General features: G+C 32.4%; 1 protein-coding gene across 8 annotated transcripts in view; it reads right to left on the minus strand.

The window, feature by feature from the left end:
* Positions 1–23406, minus strand: part of LOC140450316 (uncharacterized) — an 81349-nt gene that overhangs the window by 12928 nt on the left and 45015 nt on the right. The window contains exons 1-3 of one of the 8 annotated variants that reach the window (XM_072543882.1): positions 10583–11865; positions 10326–10473; positions 7789–7937 (exon numbers count right to left, since the gene is read on the minus strand). In XM_072543882.1, the coding sequence (XP_072399983.1) occupies positions 10584–11498 (915 nt within the window). In that variant the 5' untranslated portion in view covers positions 11499–11865 and the 3' untranslated portion in view covers positions 7789–7937; positions 10326–10473; position 10583. Of the gene's footprint in view, positions 1–7788; positions 7938–10325; positions 10486–10582; positions 11866–23406 lie in introns of those variants that run through there. The other 7 variants (XM_072543884.1, XM_072543880.1, XR_011952006.1 and 4 more) reach the window with 7 other exon arrangements.

Below are 23406 nucleotides of genomic sequence, written 5' to 3' on the forward strand. Positions count from 1 at the left end.
AAACCATCATAATGACCACATTTGGGCAGTCGAAAATCCTCACGCCAAAAAACGACTTACCACCAAAGGACTTTCAAAGTTAATGTTTGGGCAGGAATTGTGGATAACAATCTAATAGGCCCAGTATTTCTTCCCAACAATTTAAATGGTGATAATTATTTGCAGTTCTTGGCAAACGATTTACAAGAGTATAGAATATTATTGGAAGAAGTGAATATTGCAATAAGGCGAAATATGTGGTTTCTACAAAATGGCGCTCCACCGCATTACAGTAATGAAGTCCGGGAATACCTTTGCAGGCAGTATACTGGTGGGCGGATTGGAAGGGGTCGTGACGCACCTATTTCTTGGCCACCCAGAAGTCCAGCTCTTAACCCCATGGACTTTTGCTTTTGGGGGTTTATGAAAGAGAAAGTGTATTCTGTAACAATAGAGGACGAACAACAATTTAGGGTTAGAATAATTGAAGCTGCAAATCAATTTCGTCAGAAAAATATGATTTTTCAGCGCATTCGATTTTCCTTATTAAAACGAAACCGAATGTGTATTGAAGAAAATGTAGGTCATTTTAACATTTATTGTAATATCATATTTATAGAGGTTATAGACATTTTTTGTACTTGTTAATTCATTTAAGCCATTTATTTAGTTGAACGTAATTTTTTAAAGGTTAATGAAAAGGGCAGTAACTCGATAAAAACTGTTTTTTGAAAAAAGTGATATGAGGCAAAAAAATTTAAAAAATAATGTGTTAAACTAATGATGCCACAAAATTTATTTGATTTAAACGTACTCAAAAGTCTGGGGGGGGGTTTAGGGCTGCACACCCTCCTTAAAATTTTTCTGTGCGCTTAGACTTTTTTGTTTCTTTTGTATGAAAAATGCTTTCAGGACAAGAAAGTAACGTGTCCATTCTTATTACAAAATGTCAAGTAGTTTAGGAGATAATACAAAAAAAAACAATTTTTATTTTGTAACTTCAAAGGGCTGTAACTTTTTTTGTGTACACTTTTGTACTAAGGTAAGTTGGACCTTTTTGAAACACCCTGTATAAATACTTTTATGACTAATGTTGATCAGGATACAATAGTAACAATTTTCCGTTATTTAGACTACCGTTCACATGATTATCCAAACACTTCGCAGAGAATGGAAGCGTACAAACTTGTTCCTTATAGCGAAGAAAACGGATCCATTTTAAAACCGGTTTCAAAACCTACAGAAGATATTTTTAGTCACAGTTCGGAACAATCAACAATCCCGGACTTATCCAATTCATTGCCAGAATTGGATACAATTACACCGTCTCTAGGAGTAATAGTTGAAGACATACATTTGAATGATGAAGACATTTTACGAGGAGAAACTCTTGTAGAAGAAATAGCTGCCAAAGGAAACTCAACTCATGAGACAGCTGAAAGTAATAATATGATATATGTTCCAGAAATGAACATATTGTTTTAAAATATAAAATAAAAATGTAATTCTTTAGACTTTTCTTAGTGTAGAATAAGTAAAATAGTCACTTCATCAAGTTTGTTCGCAACCCCGACTGACTGGCGTCTCACCCTCTTAAATAGTTTTCACACCTAAATAAAAGAGGAGTAATCTTCACTTTTACGCATCAAGTAGTGATTTGTCAGTTCAGTTCATTCTCACACATCGCCCTTGAGGCATCGAATTTTTAAACACTCTCAATTCACGTATTAAATATTTCTCTCCGCCGAAATCGGGCATTTTCTCATACCGGTGTGTTCTTTTACGAGTTATAAAGAAAGAATTTTTTGATATTGTATAGTAAGCTACGGCCGTGTTAGGCCTCTCTACTCTAAAAAGATTTAATTATAAATCGATAAACTCAAAAGTGATTTTATTTCTCTGGAGCTATATTTGCTCATATTAAGAATATTTATCCTTCAACGGTCACTGAAGAACCAAACCTATGGAGATACATCCATTCACAAGTCCTTTGAAGTAAGGCTTGGAATCAAAAGATTTCCAATCCTCTTATGTAGGTAGCCAGTTACAAGGCTCCCTCAATATATTATTTTGAAAATTCAGAAATATGTAGCCCTAATGAAACTTTAGTTGAAATGATATGTATATACATACAGATATGTATCATGTAGAAAAGTAGAGTCAGAAAATGTACGGCAAGAGGGTTCTTTATACTATAATTTAAAAGTTGGTCGGAGTCAAGAAAGAATTCGTGTATGCAAAAAGATGTTCCTAAACACCTTATGTATGGGAGAATGGGCGGTCTTAAACTGGGTAACAATTCAATCTGGCAGGATAAGAGAAGAACTGCACACAGAGGAAAAGGAAAATGGAGATGATGGAGAGGATGATGTACATTTACGATCACATGTAAGCAGAGAGAAAGAAAAAAACGCTGATACCTCACGAAAAACTATTCTCAAAGAATTCTTTAATAATTTGCATAGACAATGCAACAAAGTTAGAGTCGCACTATTGTAGAAAAACTACTGAGAAACTGTACTTGGAGCAGAATTGGAAATATAAAGCACAGCTTTACAGAGAATATAAGTCTTATTGTGAATCAGTAGTGTTTGATGAATTAAATCTTGCTTTATTTTCCCCAAAAAAAAGATCAGTGTGATTTGTGCTGTTCTTTTACTAAGGATAACTTATCTCAAGAAAAGTACTCTATTCATTTAGAAAAAAAAAACTAAAGCGAGGGAAGAAAAACAGTATGACAAAGAGAAAATAGACAACAGAACCGCAGTATTTACTATGGATGTACAGGCTGTACAACGTGATTTTGCACAGTGACGGATGCACGTACCAGAATATAAATTGCATTCTATCCAATGCGCTATGCCTTATTTCACAAAAAACTGGATTGACTATAACTCAAAAAGACTGAGAAAAGGGGCACACACAAATGGAGTACGATTCGATTCACAGTGTTATTGAAAGAAAATTAAGTGTTCAATCACAAATTAACCCCTTAATTTGTAATCTCACATTATTCTTAACTTCTTAATCTATTATAGTTTCACCGGTATAAGTGACATTGTGAAAATGATATCGAGTAATATTTTAATAATTAAAGTCCATTCACCTGTTAATGAATTGTCGAATAATATATTTTTTCTAATTGAACTTCCTAAGTATTGCAATGATGGCCTAGATTAAATTGTAATGTAAGCTAATAGTGCAAAGTTGGTATGGTATGATAGGAAGCAATAACCTCTGTGCTTAGGTATGAAATATTTGTGAGATTATAAATTGGGGATTTGAGCTCATGTGAGCGCAGTCTACTACAGTCAATCATAAGTAGTTACCTAACGAACATCATATTGTGTAATTACCAGTAGCTGTCAATAAATCAACACTTTTACTCCACAACTTCAACCTTTTATTATACCTATCATCGTCGATCGACAAGAAGCGGACAAAGGGGCATTTACAAACCGATTCGAACCTCAAATCCAAGTTCGAATCTTTCCATTAAGACATAGAGAAATATACTCTCCTGCTTGATATGTAGAGGTATGCTGTACAACAAGACTCAACCCCAGTCCCTACAAAGTTCACTACCTGGATCAACAGTTTTTTTTTAAATGTACAGTGAATTGAATTTTGTGTGTGTGTGTGTGTGTGTGTTTGTGTGTGTGTGTGTGTGTGTGTGTGTGTGTGTGTGTGTGCATTTTTGGCTTCGGATTCTTTGTCCATACGCCATCATACCTTTATGGAATTATTTTGTATTTTTTGTTCGGAAGCTCTAAAGGAGTGCTCCTTGCTTTCTTCTCGTTTGCTATACAATCATACTCCTGCTCTAATTTTACAAAGAAATATTTTCTATATATCTAATTTTAGAATTATACATTAAATTTTTATTTCTCTTATAACATACTCAGCTTGTTTTGAATTATTTCTTTTGGTTGTGTGTTATACAAAATTTGATAAATATTACAATCTTCTGAACTTAATAATTGGGTTAGGTTATATGGTTTCGTGATTTTGGGTATTTTGGTTATTTCTTCACTTAATACTTTTACTTCATTACTTATTTTTGAACAGCCTAATATCATGTGCTCTGTTGTACCTTCTTTTCCGCATGGACAATTAGGAGAATCACTTAATTTTATTTTATATTTATACTGAATTGAATTTTATATCCACAATCCGACCGGGAAATAAAAAAGGAGATTCCGTGGAGACTGATTTGAGATGCATTCAATATAAGCCAGAAGGTGGGGCGAAGTTTCTTCAGTTGACTGGAATATTGTTTTTGATGATTCAAATATTAATATCTCAGTAAATAATTTTTATAAAGTTCTTTCTGAAGCAATATCACTCTTTGTTCCGAAAAAAAAAATACAAACCTTCAAAATTTCCTCGTTGGTTTTCTCAGATATAAAAAAACTTGTTATTTAAAAAAAAAAACTGCTCATGCTAGATTCAAACATACTCAGTTAGCAGCTGATTATACCTTATTTTCAGATCTTAGAACACAATGCAAAACATTAACAGATCAATGCTACAGATCTTATATCTCCAACATTGAGGAATCTATTCACTCAGACTCAAAACAATTTTGGAACCATATAAGCTCTTTGAATAAAAGCCACGGAATTCCAAATGTCATGCATTTTACTGACTTGTCAGCTGAATCAAGTGAGGTAATAGCAAACTTGTTTTTTAAGCCATTTCTCTAGTGTCCATCGCTCAGACAAAGTTAATTTAAGTAACTTCAATTTTAAAGTAAAAAATTCTGTTGACATTCCAATTATCCAATTTTCACTTTCTGAAGTCTTTGAGTCTATAAATGGTCTAAAGGATAAACTGAGTTATGGCCCTGATAATATTCCTACATATTTCTAAAAAAGATGTGTCAACAGTCTATCCAAACCTTTACATGTATTATTTAATTTATCTTTGAGACTACACACCTTCCCTAGTAAGTGGCGTGACAGTTATATAACTCGTGTATTTAAAAACAGTGACAGAGACAATATAAACAATTATAGGCCTGTTTTATGTTATCTGCCATCCCTAAACTTTCTGAACTAATTTTAAACAAATATCTTACTCGGCATTGTAGGAATCTCTTGATTAATGAGCAACATGGATCTAGGCAGGGTAAATCTACATCTACAAATCTTGTTTTGTATCATGATTACATTATCAGGGCTTTCGAGGATGGGTACCAAGTGGACTCCATCTATACTGAGTTCTCGAAGGCCTTTGACACAGTAATCCATTCTTTACTCATCTTTAAATTAAGATGTATTGGCTTTCCTGAGTGGTTTCTTTCATGGTTAAGTAGTTATCTTGATGAAAGAATTCAGTTTGTTTTTATAAAGGGTTCACTTTCAATTCCTATCTTTGTCAGTTCAGGGGTCCCACAAGGTTCACATGTGGGTCCTCTTCTCTTTAATTTGTTTATTAATGATATTTCTGAGGTAATAAAGGTTTGTCAGTTTTTGCTATTTGCTGATGACCTTAAGTTATATTTTAAAGTTTCAAATCTATCTGATTGTCTAAGGATCCAGGAAGACCTTACTTCCCTGTATAATTGGTCTCTTTCCAATGGTCTCCAGTTAAATAAAGATAAGTGTTTTGTTATATCCTTTAGCAAATCTAAAAATAATGTTGTGTTTGACTATCACATTAATACAAGCCTTCTATTAAGAGTGACTGAAATAAAAGATTTGGGAGTTTTATTTGACAGTTCCTTGTTATTTATCCCCCACATCAAACAATTTATCAAATAAAGTTTACTGAAATCTAGGTTTTATCATAAGAAACTCTCGAGATCTTTCAGTACCCACATATAGAATTTTATATCTTACTTTTGTCCGTAGCATCCTGTCTTATGCTTTTATAGTCTGATCACCATATTATTTTAACCATATTCACAATTCAAAATTCAAAATAAGTTTCTACAGATTTGTGCTTATAGATTAAACTTAAGGAACATGTCTTCGGTAGAACTAAGGTCAAGGCTAAATATCAGTTCCTTAGAAGACTACAGAACTAAATGTAATCTAGTTTTTCTCCATAAACTCCTTGATCATACCACTGACTGTTCTGATTTATTAAGTCTTATCAAATTTAGATGTAACACTAGACTTATTAGAGACATGCCTTTGTTTTCTATAAAACACTATCACACTAACTATGGCAAATTCTCTCTTATTAACAGGATTCAGATCCTGGGAAATGACTTTAGCCAATCTCATGATCTGGTGGATATAAAATCTGTAAGATTTAAGCACTGTTTGACTGAGTATGTTAGGAATCAAAGATGAGTTACATTTAACTTGAAGTATTCATTTCATTTCATTTTATTAAGATCATTTCATTTTATTTTATTAAGATCATTTTATTTTATTAAGATCATTTCATTTTATTAGGATCTTCAGGAAATTTAATTTAATTTACTTAAGTTAATCATTTGTTTAACAATAATTATTTAATCATTATTTAATACTTAGTTTTAGTATGTACTTGTATTATGGTTAGCATATAGCATATAAAACATGTTCTTTGATGCAGATATTAATTAGCTTAGTAAGTGAAATTATTATGATATTTTTTGTTTTGATCAACTTTATATTCAATCCAAGATTGTCACGGCTGTTTTTATTTTTTTAAATTATTGATAATATCCCGTACTGTATTGAAATTAACCTCTGAGAAAGAAAATTGATATTTATTCGAATTATATCTATTTAATTGAGATTTTGTATGCTATATGTGAAAAGTAATCATTAAAGATACTTTGACTGATATTAGGTTGGCTAGTATTTTTCTTAACACCACAATGTTCATTTATGATTTTCCACATAAACTTTATTGAATTACTGGAATTTCTGATGATGTTGTTATTTGCCATGATTTTTGTACTCTGTATTGCAAGTTTGTATTGTATTTTAAAGTCTTTATATGTCCTCTCAATGACTGGTGACTGATACTGTTTTTTAAGCTGTTCTAAAAAGTGCAGTTGGTCACACATAGCTTTTAAATCATTTTTAAACTAATTAATTTTATTACTTTGATTGGCCCTTACCTTCTCTGGGTAAGATTTCAAATATGCTTCTTCAAGAACATTCATAATTCTGTTAAACTTCTCATTCACATCCATTTCTCTCACGTTCCCAAAGAAAATTAAAGAAAGAGAAATAAGAAAAGATATAACTTAAAAATGTAAAGAACTCATGGAAAATAGTAAAACGGTAAAAGTAGGTTTTAAAAGGATTATAGACGGAGAGGAATGGAGATGGAAAAAAAGATATTTTTAAAAATATTGGGATGCAAAATAATAGGGAGTAGCGGACAAGTAAAAGAAATCGGAAAAACATAGAACATAAAGAGCATAATTATTAAAGAAGCACTAGTAGAGGAGTTTGAGGCTGCAGAATTAAGTATACTAGCAATATCAGAGACCAAGAAAAAGAGTATCAGAAGACAACAGGAGCTGCAGGTGTAGGTTGTATAATACATAATAGACTGGAAAATAGATACAGTGGGAAAAATGAAAGATTACCCATAAACGATCATATCAATCACTTATTTTGTATTTGCTGTCTTTTTCTATAACACACATTTGTTGTTTATAGAAAAAGACAGCAAATACAAAATAAGTGATTGATATGATCCTTCATGGGTAATCTTTCATTTTTCCGGCTGTACACTTCTCGAAAGCATGACCAGAGAGAATATTACTAATAGAAATAAATGATGTAGCTGTAATAAAACTAGAAAACTTATAATTTAATGAATTTTGAGATTGTTAAGATACTATGATTTGTTTACCTTCTTTAACTTTGCCTCAACCATTTCATATTTTTTTCTCCATAACATCATGGTATTGCAATATGTTCCTTTCTCCCTTGCGATTTTTTTGACTCCTGTACAGTTCCTTCCATTATTTTCATTCTGACAGGGGTCTTCTAACCTAAAAACTAAATTATTGAATTGTAAACTCTCATAAAGTAACAAAATTAAAATTAACAGCAATATGAAAATATCCAGAAGCAGTTTAATTTCTTTAAAATCAGCAATTCAACAAAACATGTCATTATCTATGGCGATTTGAATATAGACCCGTATCAAAGAATATAGACGCATATTATATGCATCTATATTAATTGCTCATATTATCTATTATAGACATAGACGGAACAGACCTATATACACCATTGGTTTGGATATGTTGAGCCTTCTTTGAGCTACGAGCTAGCACAAATTGCATAAATTTTAGTTAAAGATGATCTTCAACAATTAACATAAATAAGAATAAACATCATAATACCTTTCGTTAAAAAATCCAAACTATACATATAAAAAATAAATTGTATGTAACCCAATATCGCAATAAATAACCAATCTTGGAAGAAACTACGAATTTATTAATCATAATTACCATGAATCAACTACTATATGATGTCTAAATCTAAATCCATGTAATAATTAGCTGCGAAACTAAACTAAATTTTGGGTGGTTTTAAATAACTTTATTACAAAAGTTTTAGTGTAAAGTGATTCTGCTGTAAGTAGTTGACCCAAGCATATAATATAATGGGGTAAATGTTTAATAAATTACAAAAAAAGTGCAATATATTTAAAGTCTCATAGACAAAACAGGCTATATCCGGCATAGAAAGTAAGAGTGAACAGAGCCACACTTAGGAATTGTAAAATTTATTAAAATTAAAACTTTAATTGGATAAAATTAAATTGATATAAGGTTGAATGCTCGAATAAATGAACTTTGATAAAATGAAAGGCAGATATTGACGCTTCCTAGAGCATCTTCAGGGGCATCTAAAATAAGATTATTTGAATCATGAAACAGTAAAGATTGAGAATGAGATGATGAAACAAGAAGTATGCAGCTTGAAGCAGGATGTGAAGAGGATAGAAAGAGAAAAAAGAAAACAATTTGGTAGTATGCAGACAGTCTCCAAATGCATACAACAGATCCAAAACTATTGAAAAGTACTATGATAAATTTTCTTGCAGAAAAATTAGAAGCAAAAGTCAGGTAAAAGCAGCGAGAAAAATAGGAGAAGGAGTATGTAAGCTGGAGTTTGATAATGCTCAAGACAAAGAAAAAATCATGCAATGAACGAAGGAAACTAGAAGAAACAAAAATCTAAGATAAACGATTGGAATATGAGATAACGAACATGGCAATGAATAAGGAAAAATGTACAATAAATAATAATGAAAGGGAAGTTCAAAAAAGAAAAGAAGAAGAAAAGACAAGGACAATAGAAAAGAAATATGGAAGTTGGGAGGAACCTGGAATATTAGAATTATACAAGGAAAAGAAAAAGAAGTGGAGATGCAAGTTTGAAGAAACATGGCTAGATATACTGACAGTAACTGAAACTAAGAAAAAAAGACAAGGAATGGTAGAAATAGAAAATGATTATGTATTTATATATATAGAGCAGCGGCAGGTGTGGGATGCAGAGTGCACACCAGATTAACAGAATAAATAACTAATTGGGAAGCCTGGTCAGAGGGAATGCTATCAGTTGAGATGATTGACAAAAGCAATAATTTAAAAACAATAATAATTGTATATGGCCCAAATGACGACTTGGCTTATAATAAAGATAAATTCTGGGAAGAATTAGCATTGGTCAAGGAATAAGCAAAAGGAAATATATGTTTAGTAGGTGACTTCAATAGCGATATAAGCGCATATAATAAGGAATATAAAGAGGTATTAGCAAAATATTGAAAAACACCACTAAACAATAATGGCATAAGAATGCTAGACTTCTGTATGATGCACAATTTAGAAATAACTAATACATTTTTAGTAATAACACAAAAATATCCACAACTACACAAGAGAAGTTAAAAGTAGAGAAGAGAAATCGATAATTGATTACATGTTAGTAGAAAAAATAACAGGAGAAACATAATAGACACAAAAGTTAGAAGGGGTTCAGAAATAGGAAGTGAACACTATTTAGTAGTAATGAAAATAAAACAAAATAAGTCAGATAATACCTAATAACATTAACAAACTGCAAGTAAAGAAACAAGAATATGAAACTATTAGGACATATAAATTAAGAAATAAAGAAATTACTAAGAAATACAGAAATTACTGAGAAGTGCCAGATGACCATAAATAAAAAGCTAGGATACTAAAGCAAAGATAGAGAGTCAAAACGTAGAACAACTATGGAACTACTTCAAACTTATATTATCTGGATGTGAAAGCTGGATATTTGAGTTAAAAACAAAAAGGAATAATTTTAGCAAAGTTTGTTGAAATAACAGGCAACGAATCCCCAAATCCTGGAATAAATAAAACAAAATGTATTAACCTAAATATCCAGTTGTGCTTCTGCATTGAAAATAGCAGCCGTTGGAATGTTTTCTTATCATTTCTAGTGTTCCATTCTTTTTCTTGGCAAAGTTTTCTACTCTACTCAACCCTTGCATCAAATTTTAGGGGTTTACCATAGTTCATAGCTATTCATAGTTCTGTAAAGGATGATTGTGAAATAACAGTACAATGACTGGGTAACCCATGGACGTATAAACACATCTATGTTTATACATCCATGGGGTAACCACTTACCTTAGTATGGAGGTGGATAAATAGATGCAACAGTGATAAAAAATGTGTGGAGCCTTTCAAATCGATCAGGGAATCTGCGTTTGAAATAGAATTCGGCAAGGTGATCTACAAAGTACTGTAGCCCTGGTGTTGGTACAGTGGACCGAACTTCCCTCCATATTTGATCCAAGTTGTGGGTGTACACATCCGTTTTATCTAGAACAACAAATTGCTTGGAATGATCTTTGGACTCTTGTATAAAGCCTTCATGGTCCAAACATTCATAGGATTTAAAACAATCGCTATAAATAGTGGTACCAGGTAGAACCCATTCTTTGACTATTCCAAGCAAGCTATCAGCATCCTTGGATTCCACTGGTACTAAAAAGCAATTGTTGGAATTTCGGTCATATCCACCAAACCACTGCTTCTTCATACGACTACCTCTATTATGCTTTATCCTGCCGAATTTTGCATCGTGAATTTCAACGCTGGTGCCAGGTCCTCCCAGTTTTACAGAGTTGTTTATCACAAAATCCTGAAAGACTTCTCTGCAAAACGAGAACCATGCCGTCATAGTAGTGGAACCAATTTCGAACTCACAATTCACAAATTCAAATCGAGGTGGTTTCAAATGCAATAAAACGGACACTAAAATAAATACTTTTTCCATTGGCAATTTACAATGTTCCAAAAATGTTCCTGTTCTTTGCGAGAGATAAAATCCACACTTTTGTTTTTTCTGTTTGTACTTTGAGACTTTTTTATAGCACCTGAACATATTTTCTGAGTCTATTCTCAATTCATTACCACACTGTTGGCATGCAATACTTGGCTTTAAAACACCATGTTTGTAAAAAAAATCAAGCACGTCCTCCTTCTTAGCGCTTAATACCATACTTTCCATGAATTTAATTGAACACCAGTCGCATGCCATTTTTGCTAAAAGAATCACTAAGACCAAAGACCAAACCACTAAACTGACTAAACCACAGTACCTATATTATCAGAGAATATAGAATATACGTCTATTCAAATAATATACGGTCACGGTTAATATACCTCAATCAAAACACTTCTGAAGAGGGCGACTGCATAAACTCCAAACTCATATCATAGAAAAACCGAAGTCTCTGCTCATATCTCAAATCTCAACTCAAACCATGGTACTATGGTACAATGAATACACAAACTCAAACCAAAGATAGAAAAGAGGTTTAGATAAGTTAGGTTAGGAGGTGACTAAAATCGTAAAATCGCGGCCGTTAACTTAAAACCACAGTATAAATAACAACTGTTGTTGTCCATGGTACAATGAATACACAAGGCATGGTACAATGAATACACAAGGTATGATATTGCGCATGACATTTGACAGCTGGTCCAGGAGTGTGACGTAGTCAAGACCGCCCGAACCACCTCGAACCCATTACTACAGCTTAACGTACACATTAATTTTGAAATTATGGTCAAAAAATGATCTAATTTTTTTTTAAATGTTTTGTTTTGGTTATAATTGAATAAAAAATATATTTTCAGTAGCGAAAAAACCTTTACTTTTGCTAGGTATTCAGGCGAAATATTTATTTTTGTTTTCATACATATACTAATAATATCCGTTGAAATTTAAAAATTTTCTGCAGAGGAAATACTGTGAATAGGTTAATAGTAGTAGATTTGCTTATTCTGATTCACTGTCACTCACTTCCAAGCAGTTTTACTGAAATAAAAACAAAATAGATTACAATAAAGAAAAATCTGTTTTTCAATTCAATATGGTATTTTAGATGAGTTATAATGAAATTTAGTAAAATAAAAAATATACACATTACTATAACCTACCGATTATTATATGAAAAATTTACTTATCAAACAATATAATAATATGAAAATAAGACACAAATTAGTTCAAACGCATAACACAATAAATTTCGAATTCAGACGACTTTACACCGGCAAGACAGAAAGCTTGTATAAAAACAAAAGTTCAACAATAATATCGGTTATCAATGGTGACTATTGCAAATTGTAAGTTATGAGATAATAAATATATTTTAAAGTAACTCAATACTGACTGAGTCATCTATTTTATAATAGAAAAATAATTTAGATATATGCTTACATAATATGTGTCTTTATACAAATGGTGTTTAGTTACTGTTTATTTATACTGTATAGTATTTGTTGGTAAAACTGAAAGTTTTTATTTGCCATTGCATATCTGGTTTTTTGCCTTTTTCAAAGTACGCTGTGCAATTGCTTGTTGCAATAGTGACAATGAAGATAAAATCTTTAGGTTTCATACATTTCCTAAAGATAGTGTGACCAGAAAATTGTGGATTATATCTTGTTGTAGATAGGATAATTTTAATTGTAATACTGCAATAATTTGTTCTAAACATTTTAAATTTGAAGATTACCAAAGAAATCTACAACAGGAACTTTTAAATTACGTTTCTAAAAAGGGTCTAAAACTCAAACCTGAGGCAGTACCTAGTCTTTATTTGCCTAAATCAAAATCGGCTACCCTTTTAACCAACCAAAAGAAACGCGTACAAAGAGCCGAACACAGAGAGTCCAAAAAGTATGTTCAGCAGCTTCTTACTACTTCTAGGTCAACGACGTAAGTCTAAATTTTTATTTTTATTAAAATTATTAGTCATGAAACCTTAAATGGTTTTTTCATATCGATTTGTTAAGTAAGAAACTAGCCTCAGTCTGGTATGCAACAGTGGCGGCTTTTGGGGGTAGGCAGGATAGGCTGGGCCTACCCAATAATTTTAAGAGCTTTAAAATTGAAAAACATATATTTAAAAATTATGTTAATGCATGTAAATAACTTTTAAATGTACTAAATCACTCAATACATTAGCGTCCGTTAAAACAACTAAGTTATTATATTACCACAGAAAGCATCGACTCGTATTCAGGCATTTTAAATATCATTAATAGGCCCGATCGGAACTGGCCGACCCAGCTCACATAAGATCCCCGTACAAAAAGCGTTTGAAGTTAAGCAGCTTGCCGGACAACGATTTATATTGTCGTGTTTATGCTTGCTGTTTAGGCACCAGACGATCGGGCCTACGATGAACATCGTTGTCACTTGTAACGTAATTATCGAATTGTAATATAAATTTTCTTTTAAATTATGATAAAAAAATATGTAACATAATCTATAATTGTAACATATTTTTAAACAAACAACACAATTGCAAACAAGTGCACGGTTGCCCAAATAAATTAAAAAAAATTCGTAAAATTCGAAGAAAAAAATCACATTTGCGTGATTTCTATATCGCCTGATTGTATGCAACTTATATATGTGAGATTGTTTTATAACTGATACATAAAAATGAGTTTTTATGACGCTTTACCAGGTTGCAGTAATAGTAATTAGAGGTGTGCTTATTAGTTCTTTTAGACGAACTAGTTCAAGCGAACTATTTCACAAAAATGAACTAGTTCAGTGAACTAGTTCGCGAAAGAACTATTTGTAGGACCGAAATCGAAATCCAACCCTAACATAACCGGTTGCCAGATGTCTCGTCGTATCATCACACAAGCTCGGCGCCGGCCGCGCGTTTTCTTCGGTTTTCAGTCAGTCTTTCACTCTTTCACTACCGTACAAGTAGTTCGGGTTCGGAACCATTTCTTTCGATCGTATGTTTAGGTTTAAATGTTTTAAATTTATTTCTCAAATGTTTTGCAAATAACATTTTTTTTATTTGCAAAAAATTATTAAAATTTGTTTTTTATTAACCGTTTTAAATATAAATATGGTTCACGTATGATTTATTTTTATATTTACGTATACTCATAGGTATCTATATTAGGTTATTTCTAAAAGAATCTTACAAAAAAAATCAGTGAATTTTCTAGGAACATTAAATAACACATTTTCATTCTCACTTTTACATAAAATTATATTTTATGTAGATGCATCAATCATTTTAACCACAGCTTAAAATTGTTATTTCAAAATTACAATACGAGAAACAACACAGCATGTCAACGTTCAAGCCAATGCATGGGCATGGCATAAGATCCGAACCATTATGATATTAAGATAAAACTGTTTATGTTATTGTCACGTTCATAAGAATTATGATCTGTTATCTGAGGCTAATCGGCACTTCTTTTTTTAAACTAGTCAGTCGGTCAGTCCATCCCATTCACAAAATAATAAATATATGATCTCATTCATTCATTATTTTCTTCTTTAAAAGTTGAGACACAATTTATAATGCAAATCGTTCGCAGTGAACTAGTTCTATGAAAATTAATGAACTAGTTCAATTAGTTCAGTTTAAAGAATCGTTCATTTGAACTATTTCGATGGTGAACTACACATCTCTAATAGTAATGTTGATAGTGAGTGTTTGGACATTGTTTCAGTATTGGAATCGCCATTATCTAGAAGAACTGAAATTGATAGAAAAAAATTATTATGAATGAAAGGCCTACTCCAACATTGCGTATTGACCAAAAAGATGGGAAAAAGGTGCGTACTTTTAATTGCTCTTGGTATGATGTCTACAAATGGTTGTCTGGAAGTATTACGAAAAACAGACTATATTGTTGGCCGTGTTTGTTATTTTCTAATAAGAAATATGTATAGAATTGTGAAGGATACTTTGATTTAAAAAAGATGTCTGCCTCCTTAAAAAAACATTCCAGTTGCAAGGAACATTTAAGTAATTTGCTGTCCGTTAAGGATGTACAGAAGAGGGCGTTTGCTGTTCGCGATTTGCTAGATGAAAAATCAAAAATCGCAAAAATTAGATACAATGCAGAAGTTAAAATGAACAGAGAAATCATTAAAAAATTAGTTAGGGGGGGGGTCATGACCCCGTGACCATAGCTATGTAATTTGCTGGCTTGGCCTACCCAAAATTTTACCACACCAGCCGCCACTGCTATGCAATTTGCAATAAGAACTGTTTCGGAGGAAATCAATTTAGCATCTTCCAAAATAACATATTTTTCTTTGTTAAATCATGTTATCATTATTAAAATATATAATGTTATCATTATTATAAACAATACCAAGATAATTTTATGTGTGAATATTACAAAAGAAGTCATTTTAAATGTTGTGCAATATTGTGTGACCTGACCTCACTACACTCATATTCGATGGCCAGCTAGCTCATTTGATATAAATAAAGTTGACTTTATCATTATTTATTTTGATTTTGTGTTTAGTTCAGTAGGTATATACGTACAAATTTTGTGTACCTTCATTACCACTTTTCTGTATCTTTTTAAACATCTGAAATATTGAACTCTGGAATATAAGTTAATTAACCTGTACGTACGTGTAATAAAAGATAATTAAAACTTGTTTTATAAAGGATATCTATGTTAACAAAATAACTGTACCAAAAATCAATAAACTTAAATTAACTTCAAAATTTTATTTATGATTAAATATTATAATAACATAATTTTATCATCTCTTTATAATTACTATAATTAAATTAGCCAAATTATATTAAAAAACTTAAAATTAAAAGTCTTTCCTATACAACTACATTCAAATGTTGCGGGAATAAGCGTTCTTGACTACGTCATGCGCGAAAGCGAACCGATTTTAGAACATTATGTATCATACCTTGTGTATTCATTGTCCCATGGATGTTGTCTATACCACAGAATACTCCATGGACTATTCTGTGTCTATACTGTGTTAAAATCTCAAAGATACAGTTAGGGGAGACTGGGGGAGAAGTACGAACGGAGCTACATATTTTATTAATCCACGCTTAGATTTCGATGCCATTGATTAGCAAACTGTCTTTTTGTGCTTTTTCACAATACAATTTTTATATTGTTAAATTTTTAATTTTAAAACTTAAAAAGGTGAAAATTTTATAACTTTGAATTAAAAATAGGTTTGTTCCAACACAACAAAAAACCGTCAAGTAACTTTTTATTATACGGTTTTCCTGCCCAAAAATTTACGAAAAATTTTCAAAATATATTCAACCAAAAATTTCAATTTTCTCAAGACTTTTCATTAGACTTTTTAGACCATTTTCGAAATTATTTCGTTGAACAATTGTCCTGTTAAAAAAAGTATTCAATAAAACTTTTCACTAAATTTTCTACTTTGCCGAAACTTTGCATCCATAATCTTTTAATAACAATTAAAAGCATTCCTGAATTATTATTGAAATATTTAACAATAACTTTTCATGAATACTCTGTGTGAAAATGTAAGTTGTGGCGTCGTTGTCGTTACCTTACTGGACAAACGGTGTGACTTGTCATCATAGCCTTTTATATACACTAGTGGCCAAAATTCTGGAAACTTTACAAAAATTATCGTTTTTTTAGCAAGACTCGTCTCATGATCATGATTTATATAGTTTACCATTACAATTACATTTTTATTTTTTTGTTTTATATTCCTGCATAATATTTTATGTATTTCTCACTCTTTTTTTATTAACATCATAATTTAATAAAATATGGAACCAGATTCAAGCGAAACGCCGAAAATCCGAGATTTGTGAATGGCAACATTGCCAATACTGTATTGCGTCAGGGTTTTGCTAGTCAGTCAACAACCTAACTGGAAGCGGTTAGGTGGCCTTTAGTACAGTTTCGTGCGGCTTCCAGTGTTTATTAGTGACATCAGGTAGTTGTTACCAAGGTGATACTGTTTAATTGTCGGAGAGGAATTTATCAGCGTCGATTCAACGAAAATGGCAACCAGAAACCCAAAACGTGTTGTCTGGTCGTCAGGAAAGAGAGCCAAAGCAATTATCGTTCGAGAAGAAGGTTACACTTATCAAGAAATAGCAAACAAATTGGGTGGTGGCGCCACAAAATCAGGTGTAATGAAAGTTTGCAAACGTGGAACGACAAAATCAGCAAAAAGATCTGGCAGAAAACCCAAAGTTAGTCACTATGATGTGCGTAGAATATGCCGACTTTCTTTAGAAGATCGTCGCAGATCCGCAAAAGATATTAACGGTATTGTCAAATCAACTGGATTACAAATATCGGACCGCATTATCAGAAGAAAGTTGTGTGAAAATGGATTGCGAGCACGAATTCCTAGAAAGAAGCCGTTCCTGGACAAAAAAAAAACAGGCAAAAACGCATTGATTGGGTTTGGCCACACAAAGGGCGGACAGAAGAACAATGGAGTAAAGTAATTTGGAGTGATGAAACCAAAAGCTCGATCTTTGGGAGTGACGGAGTGAAGTTTGTTCGCCACCGACCGGGAGAAGACCTTTTGCCCCAGTGTACTACGGTCACTATGAACCATCCTGTGAGTATCATGGTATGGGCTTGCATGACCACTAATGGAGTTGGACGTTTAGCAGTAATAGAGGGCAATATTAATGAAAATAATATCAGGAAGAGATACTGGAAGCCAAACTGCTGCCGACTATCAGAGATTTGTTCGAAGGGGATGCCCAACAATGCATCTTCCAGCAGGATGGAGCGCCTTACTCAAGTCATACGGCTAAGACTTCCATGGAATGGTTGAGAAACCATGATGTTACTGTTCTGCCTTGACCTGGAAATAGTCCCGATCTAAATCCAATAGAAAATTTATGGTCAAGGCTAAAAGTGTTAGTATCACGCCGAAACCCAAGCAACAGAGAGAACTGATAGAAGCCATTATTCAACTGGTTTAGAGTTATTACACCAAAAGATTTGACTCGTCTCGTCAACTCCATGCCTCGCAGAATTGAGTCTGTCCTAAAAAACAAAGGTTATCCTACCAAATACTAATTTTGTTGATAATAATCATTGTACCATTTTTTTTAAATATATCTACTAATAGCTAACGGCTGTTGTTTTATTTATTTTTAAATTTTTAGAGGATTTCCCCCCTTAAAATAGATGTTAAATATTAAGTAGAAGCATAAAACAATGTAATAAAATTATAGATAAACTGATAAATAACATAAGTTTTGTGAAAAAGAGGAATGCTGATAACAAAACTAAAATTTTTGAAAAGTTTCCAGAATTTTGGCCACTAGTGTACAGTCCATCTAATTTACTTACCGTTGCACGTCATTATCATTGACAGAGATCGAAGTTGACATAGTTGCCAAAGCATAAAAAAATCCTGAATTCATTTAAAATCAAATAGGTCACATAATTATTGCAAAAGTGGATTATACAACAAAACAAATTAATATTTAATGTAAATAAATAGAAACAAAACAAGAGTTAAAAAATAATCTTGTTAAAAACAATGTGAGCCGCTTGTATGCGTCGTATAAAGATGTAAAATGGAATACTTAAACAAAAACAACAATTTTTTCATTACTTATTAACATTAGTCAACACCGCAACTGTCAAATGAGTGTTACTAATTTATGCCAAAATATCACCTTCGTTCGATTACAGTTACAGTGTGTTCCGAACAAATGTTCTTCATAAAAACGCTTTATAATGCATTTATACAAATTAAATGAAACATATTATTGTGTATTTCTTTAAGTTAACATTAATAGAAATCTTTAAATATTATTTCTAAGCGTACCTATATTATAAAATATGTCTAGTGGCTGTAATGCCAGTGTACTCGGCAAAGTGATTCTAAAACAGAACACACCTACCGCCTAAATATTTCGTGTTGGTATCATATGACCTTACGAGCTATGACGCGGATGACGTGCAACGGTATGTAAATTAGATGAAGTATAGATAGATATTTGTTATAGATCAGCTGTTGCTGTTGTGGTCGAAATGGGTCGATAATTACTAGACATTGAGGAGTCACCTCCTTTATATACTGGAACAACTTTTGCCATTTTTAGGGCACTGGGAACATTTCCTGTAGTAAATGTTAAATTTACTAGAGTAGGTACTTAAAATAGTTGATATCTCACTCTTGAAATCTTTAATAGTATCAACTGATAACTCGTCTAGTCCACACGCAGTTTTACTCTACAATTCTTATACATTATATCTTCAATTTTCTTCTTTGTTGTAAAGTTCCAAGAAAAAATTGTTGTTTATTAATGGTGGTCCTGGTGGAACATATCCAGAGGGTTGAATGGCCTGAGCAAGTTCTGAACCAACTGCAGCAAAGGAGTTATTGAGCTTGTTAGAAATGAGATTAGGATCATCAATAACTAAATTGTCTGTTACAAGTTTGGAAATAGTTGTTGGTTTTTTTGTTAGCTTTTTTTTTCCAATGATCCAAATTTTTTTTGGATAATTTTCAGCTGCTGTTATCTCCATTTGATAACATTCTCTTTTTTTTCCTCTGTTCTCATGTTTTCTGTGGGTGCCTTCTGAGATGTTTTATAAAGTTGAAGTAAATAGTTACTACTATATATCAATATTAAACCCTGGGGCACTATTTTTTCAAAAACGATTTTTTAGTTTAACTTGTACGAGGTTTCTTTGGAAGGTTCTAATTATTTCATCACATAAAATGTTGGGGTCGTCCCAGATTTTGTCCTATAATTTAAGTAACTCACACTTTAATATACCGATTGCGAGAGGGGTTAGGCAAGGATGCGTCTTGTCTCCGACGCTTTTCAACGTGTACTCACAGGTCATATTCAGAAAAGCCTTATGGGAAAGAAAAGAGGGAATAAGAATTGGTGGAGAAATCATAAACACCATGAGATTTGCAGATGACACGGTAATTATGGCTGAGAGTATAGAAGAACTACAAACTTTACTAGATGCAATAAATAGTGAATGCATTTAAATGGGACTTGACATCAACACAGATAAGACCAAATTTATGATAGTATCAAGGAGTCCAATAAATAATGAATAACTAACTCTTGGTGGACAGCAAATAGAGAGAGTGACAAAATATAAATATCTGGGAGCTTACATCAACACAGAATTAGATCCAGACCAAGAGATCCGGGTACGAATAGAAATGGTAAGGGCAGCATTCTTAAAATTCAAACAATTGTTCTGTGACAAAAATCTGAACACTGCGCTGAGACTGAGGTTTGTTGAATGTTACGTCTGGTCGCAACTATTGTACGGGGTAGAAACATGGACACTAAAAGCGCAAATAGTTAAAAAGATTGAAGCCTTTGAACTTTGGATATACCGGAGAATGTTGAGAATCCCATGGACTGCCAGGGTCACCAATGAGGAAGTGCTGAGAAGGATGGGTCGAGACAAAAAATTGTTGAGAACGATAAAAGTACGCAAGACTGCATACCTTGGACACATACTAAGAAATAATAAATATAGTCTTCTGCAGGTCATCATGCAGGGTAGAGTCGATGGCAAAAAGGGAATAGGTAGAAAGAGGAAGTCATGGCTGCGAAATATTCGAGACTGGACAAACATGACTGTAGACGAATTATTCCACGTTGCAAAAGACAGAGAAGCTTTTAAAAATGTGGTCGCCAACCTCCGTTAATGGGGACGGCATAGGAAGAAGAAGACACTTTAAATCTGTCTTTATTTATGCTTCTTTATTCATGCTTCTACAGCTGCAAGTGCATGATTTGATTTAGTATTGGTGAATGTATATTGTATAGGTGTTTTTATATAATTTGCCTCTGCAACTGCTGGACATAGGTCTCTCCCATTTTTCGCCACTCTTCACGGTTCTGTGCTTCTTGTTGCTATTTCTTGGATATTCGTCTAATGTCGTCCATCCAGCGTGTTGGTGGTCGTCCTCTGCAGCGTTTGTCTTCTCGTGGGCGCCAGTCAATTAGTTTTCTAGCCCTTCTTATGTCTTTCAGTCTCGCTATGTGACCTGCCCAATTTCATTTGAGCTTGGCTATACGGTCGACGACATCACTGATACCTGTTCTTTTCCTTAAAGAAAAGAACAGGAAACTTCGACTGTTACTTGATGGAAATTCAGTTTATGTAACAATAAAACACTGAAAACTTTGTTTTCAAAACTTCCACAAAATTTAATATAAAATTTTATCACTACAGCTATTTCGGCGGAGTGCCTTTCTCAAATTTTTGGTATGCGTTTACACTTTATAGTCTTTAATATTATAGGTTGAGGAAGGGAGAACTGTTTGTCTCAAGTTTATCATTCAGAATTATATCTGTGTTTTTATATAACTTTTGACTCTACTAGGTATACTTTGATTTATAGAGAAAAAGCGTTAACATTTAGAAGCATTTCTTGGTTTGATAGATAGTCGACATTAATATCACCAAAGAATATAGACAATTTGGTTACATAAAATTTCAATCTCACTAAGTTTATTTCTCATCGAGCGGCTATTCATGTACAGGATTTTAAATTTAGCACTTAGTCCACCTGTGTTATAAAAATTCTTCTAAATTATCAAATAAACAAGCTTGAATATTCTCATTTATAGCCATTTTGTTTCATGTTTTATTGTAATCCAACTATTGTTTCCTCAAATGTTATTCGTATAAGAGGACTTTCATCCTCTTTTCTCATATAGATTTTTCCATTTCTAATTCATTGATATTTATAACATTTTTGTTTTTTAGTTTTGTAGACTAGATTAGCAGTCTTAAGGTACTTGTCAGTCCATTATTTTGGACGTAGAGCTTTAATTTATCCAGCCTACACCAATGATAAATCTTTTTTCCAATCATATTGAGGAACTGTACGTAATTTTCTTTTTTTTAGATTATGTTTTGATAGAAAATATGCTGCTATTTTTTACTTCATATTTTTTTGTTTTGACACTACTTATATTGCCTGGATGGCTTCAATCTCGATATTTTAGATACTTAATTGTGGACTTTGTTGCATACAAAAGTAACGTACCAATAAATGTAATAATTTGATGATTTGTTTTAAACATTTATTTTGTGATTGCAATTGTAACTCATTGTAACATCAGGAAGTTATTTTGATTTTTACTTGTTTACCAGGATATTCGTTATTTTGTATTTGTAATATGCTCTCTTAAAATATAAAGACTTCTAAAAGCAACAATTTTTTGATAAATTTCAATAATTATTAAATATTCTAATAAGTCTAATCTTTCATTATTCCAATATTTAATTTACGTATATTTCCTTCTATCGTTTTTTTTTTCGATTTTGCAACTCTTTTGTAATCAATAATCATAAAAAGTTTTTAAATAATTAAGTAGTTATCTATTTTTCGTGCAGCGGTATTCGGCATGTTCATCACATCAAATTACAATTTCAAATTAAATATCTTTTTATATTAATCTGTAAAGACGTCTGCGTTTTGATTTCTCAAATGGCACAAATTATTTTCATTCAAGTAACCAATAATGCCGGCTTTTGAGCTGAGTAAACATAATATTACATACTTTTTAGTCCCCAACAAAAATAAGGGGCATATCGGGCTGTGTTCAAATAAGGAGTTTCTAACAAGAGTGAAGTGCAGTTCGGATCACTTCGGACATGCATTTCCATAGTCGGCGGTATTTTTATCTTTAAAGAGGTGTTTAATTTGAAATAAATTAGTTCCACTCCACGTAAAAAGAGCTGCGCTGCGATCGCTTAGAGTAGGTTAGGTGGTCGTGAGAATCTAAAGCACCCTCTCCTTGAGGCAATTGGTCATCAACGTTGATCATCCGTTTCTGTTGTGTAGATATTCTTCCAGAACGGCCACTTATTCATCTTTTTACATTTGATTTCGATCTTCCTAATTTAATTAGCTGTTCTGCTAGTGGCACCAAAAAATTGAAAATTTTGTATTAGCTTGTTGCACACTTCTTTTATGTAAATCCTTGTAAATAATCCAAGAATTTACAATAGCGTACATAACTAATCTATAAAAAACTTTTCTCCACCATTTCACATATTTTCGGTCCATATCATATGTACTAATGTTTTGTTTGGCGAGATCTACTCCTCCCATAAAATAATTGCTTCTGGACAAGTGAACTCAAGATTTTCTCCACTTTTCA

Source organism: Diabrotica undecimpunctata, chromosome 9 (assembly GCF_040954645.1).
Source record: "Diabrotica undecimpunctata isolate CICGRU chromosome 9, icDiaUnde3, whole genome shotgun sequence".
Taxonomy (NCBI): Eukaryota; Metazoa; Arthropoda; class Insecta; order Coleoptera; family Chrysomelidae; genus Diabrotica; species Diabrotica undecimpunctata.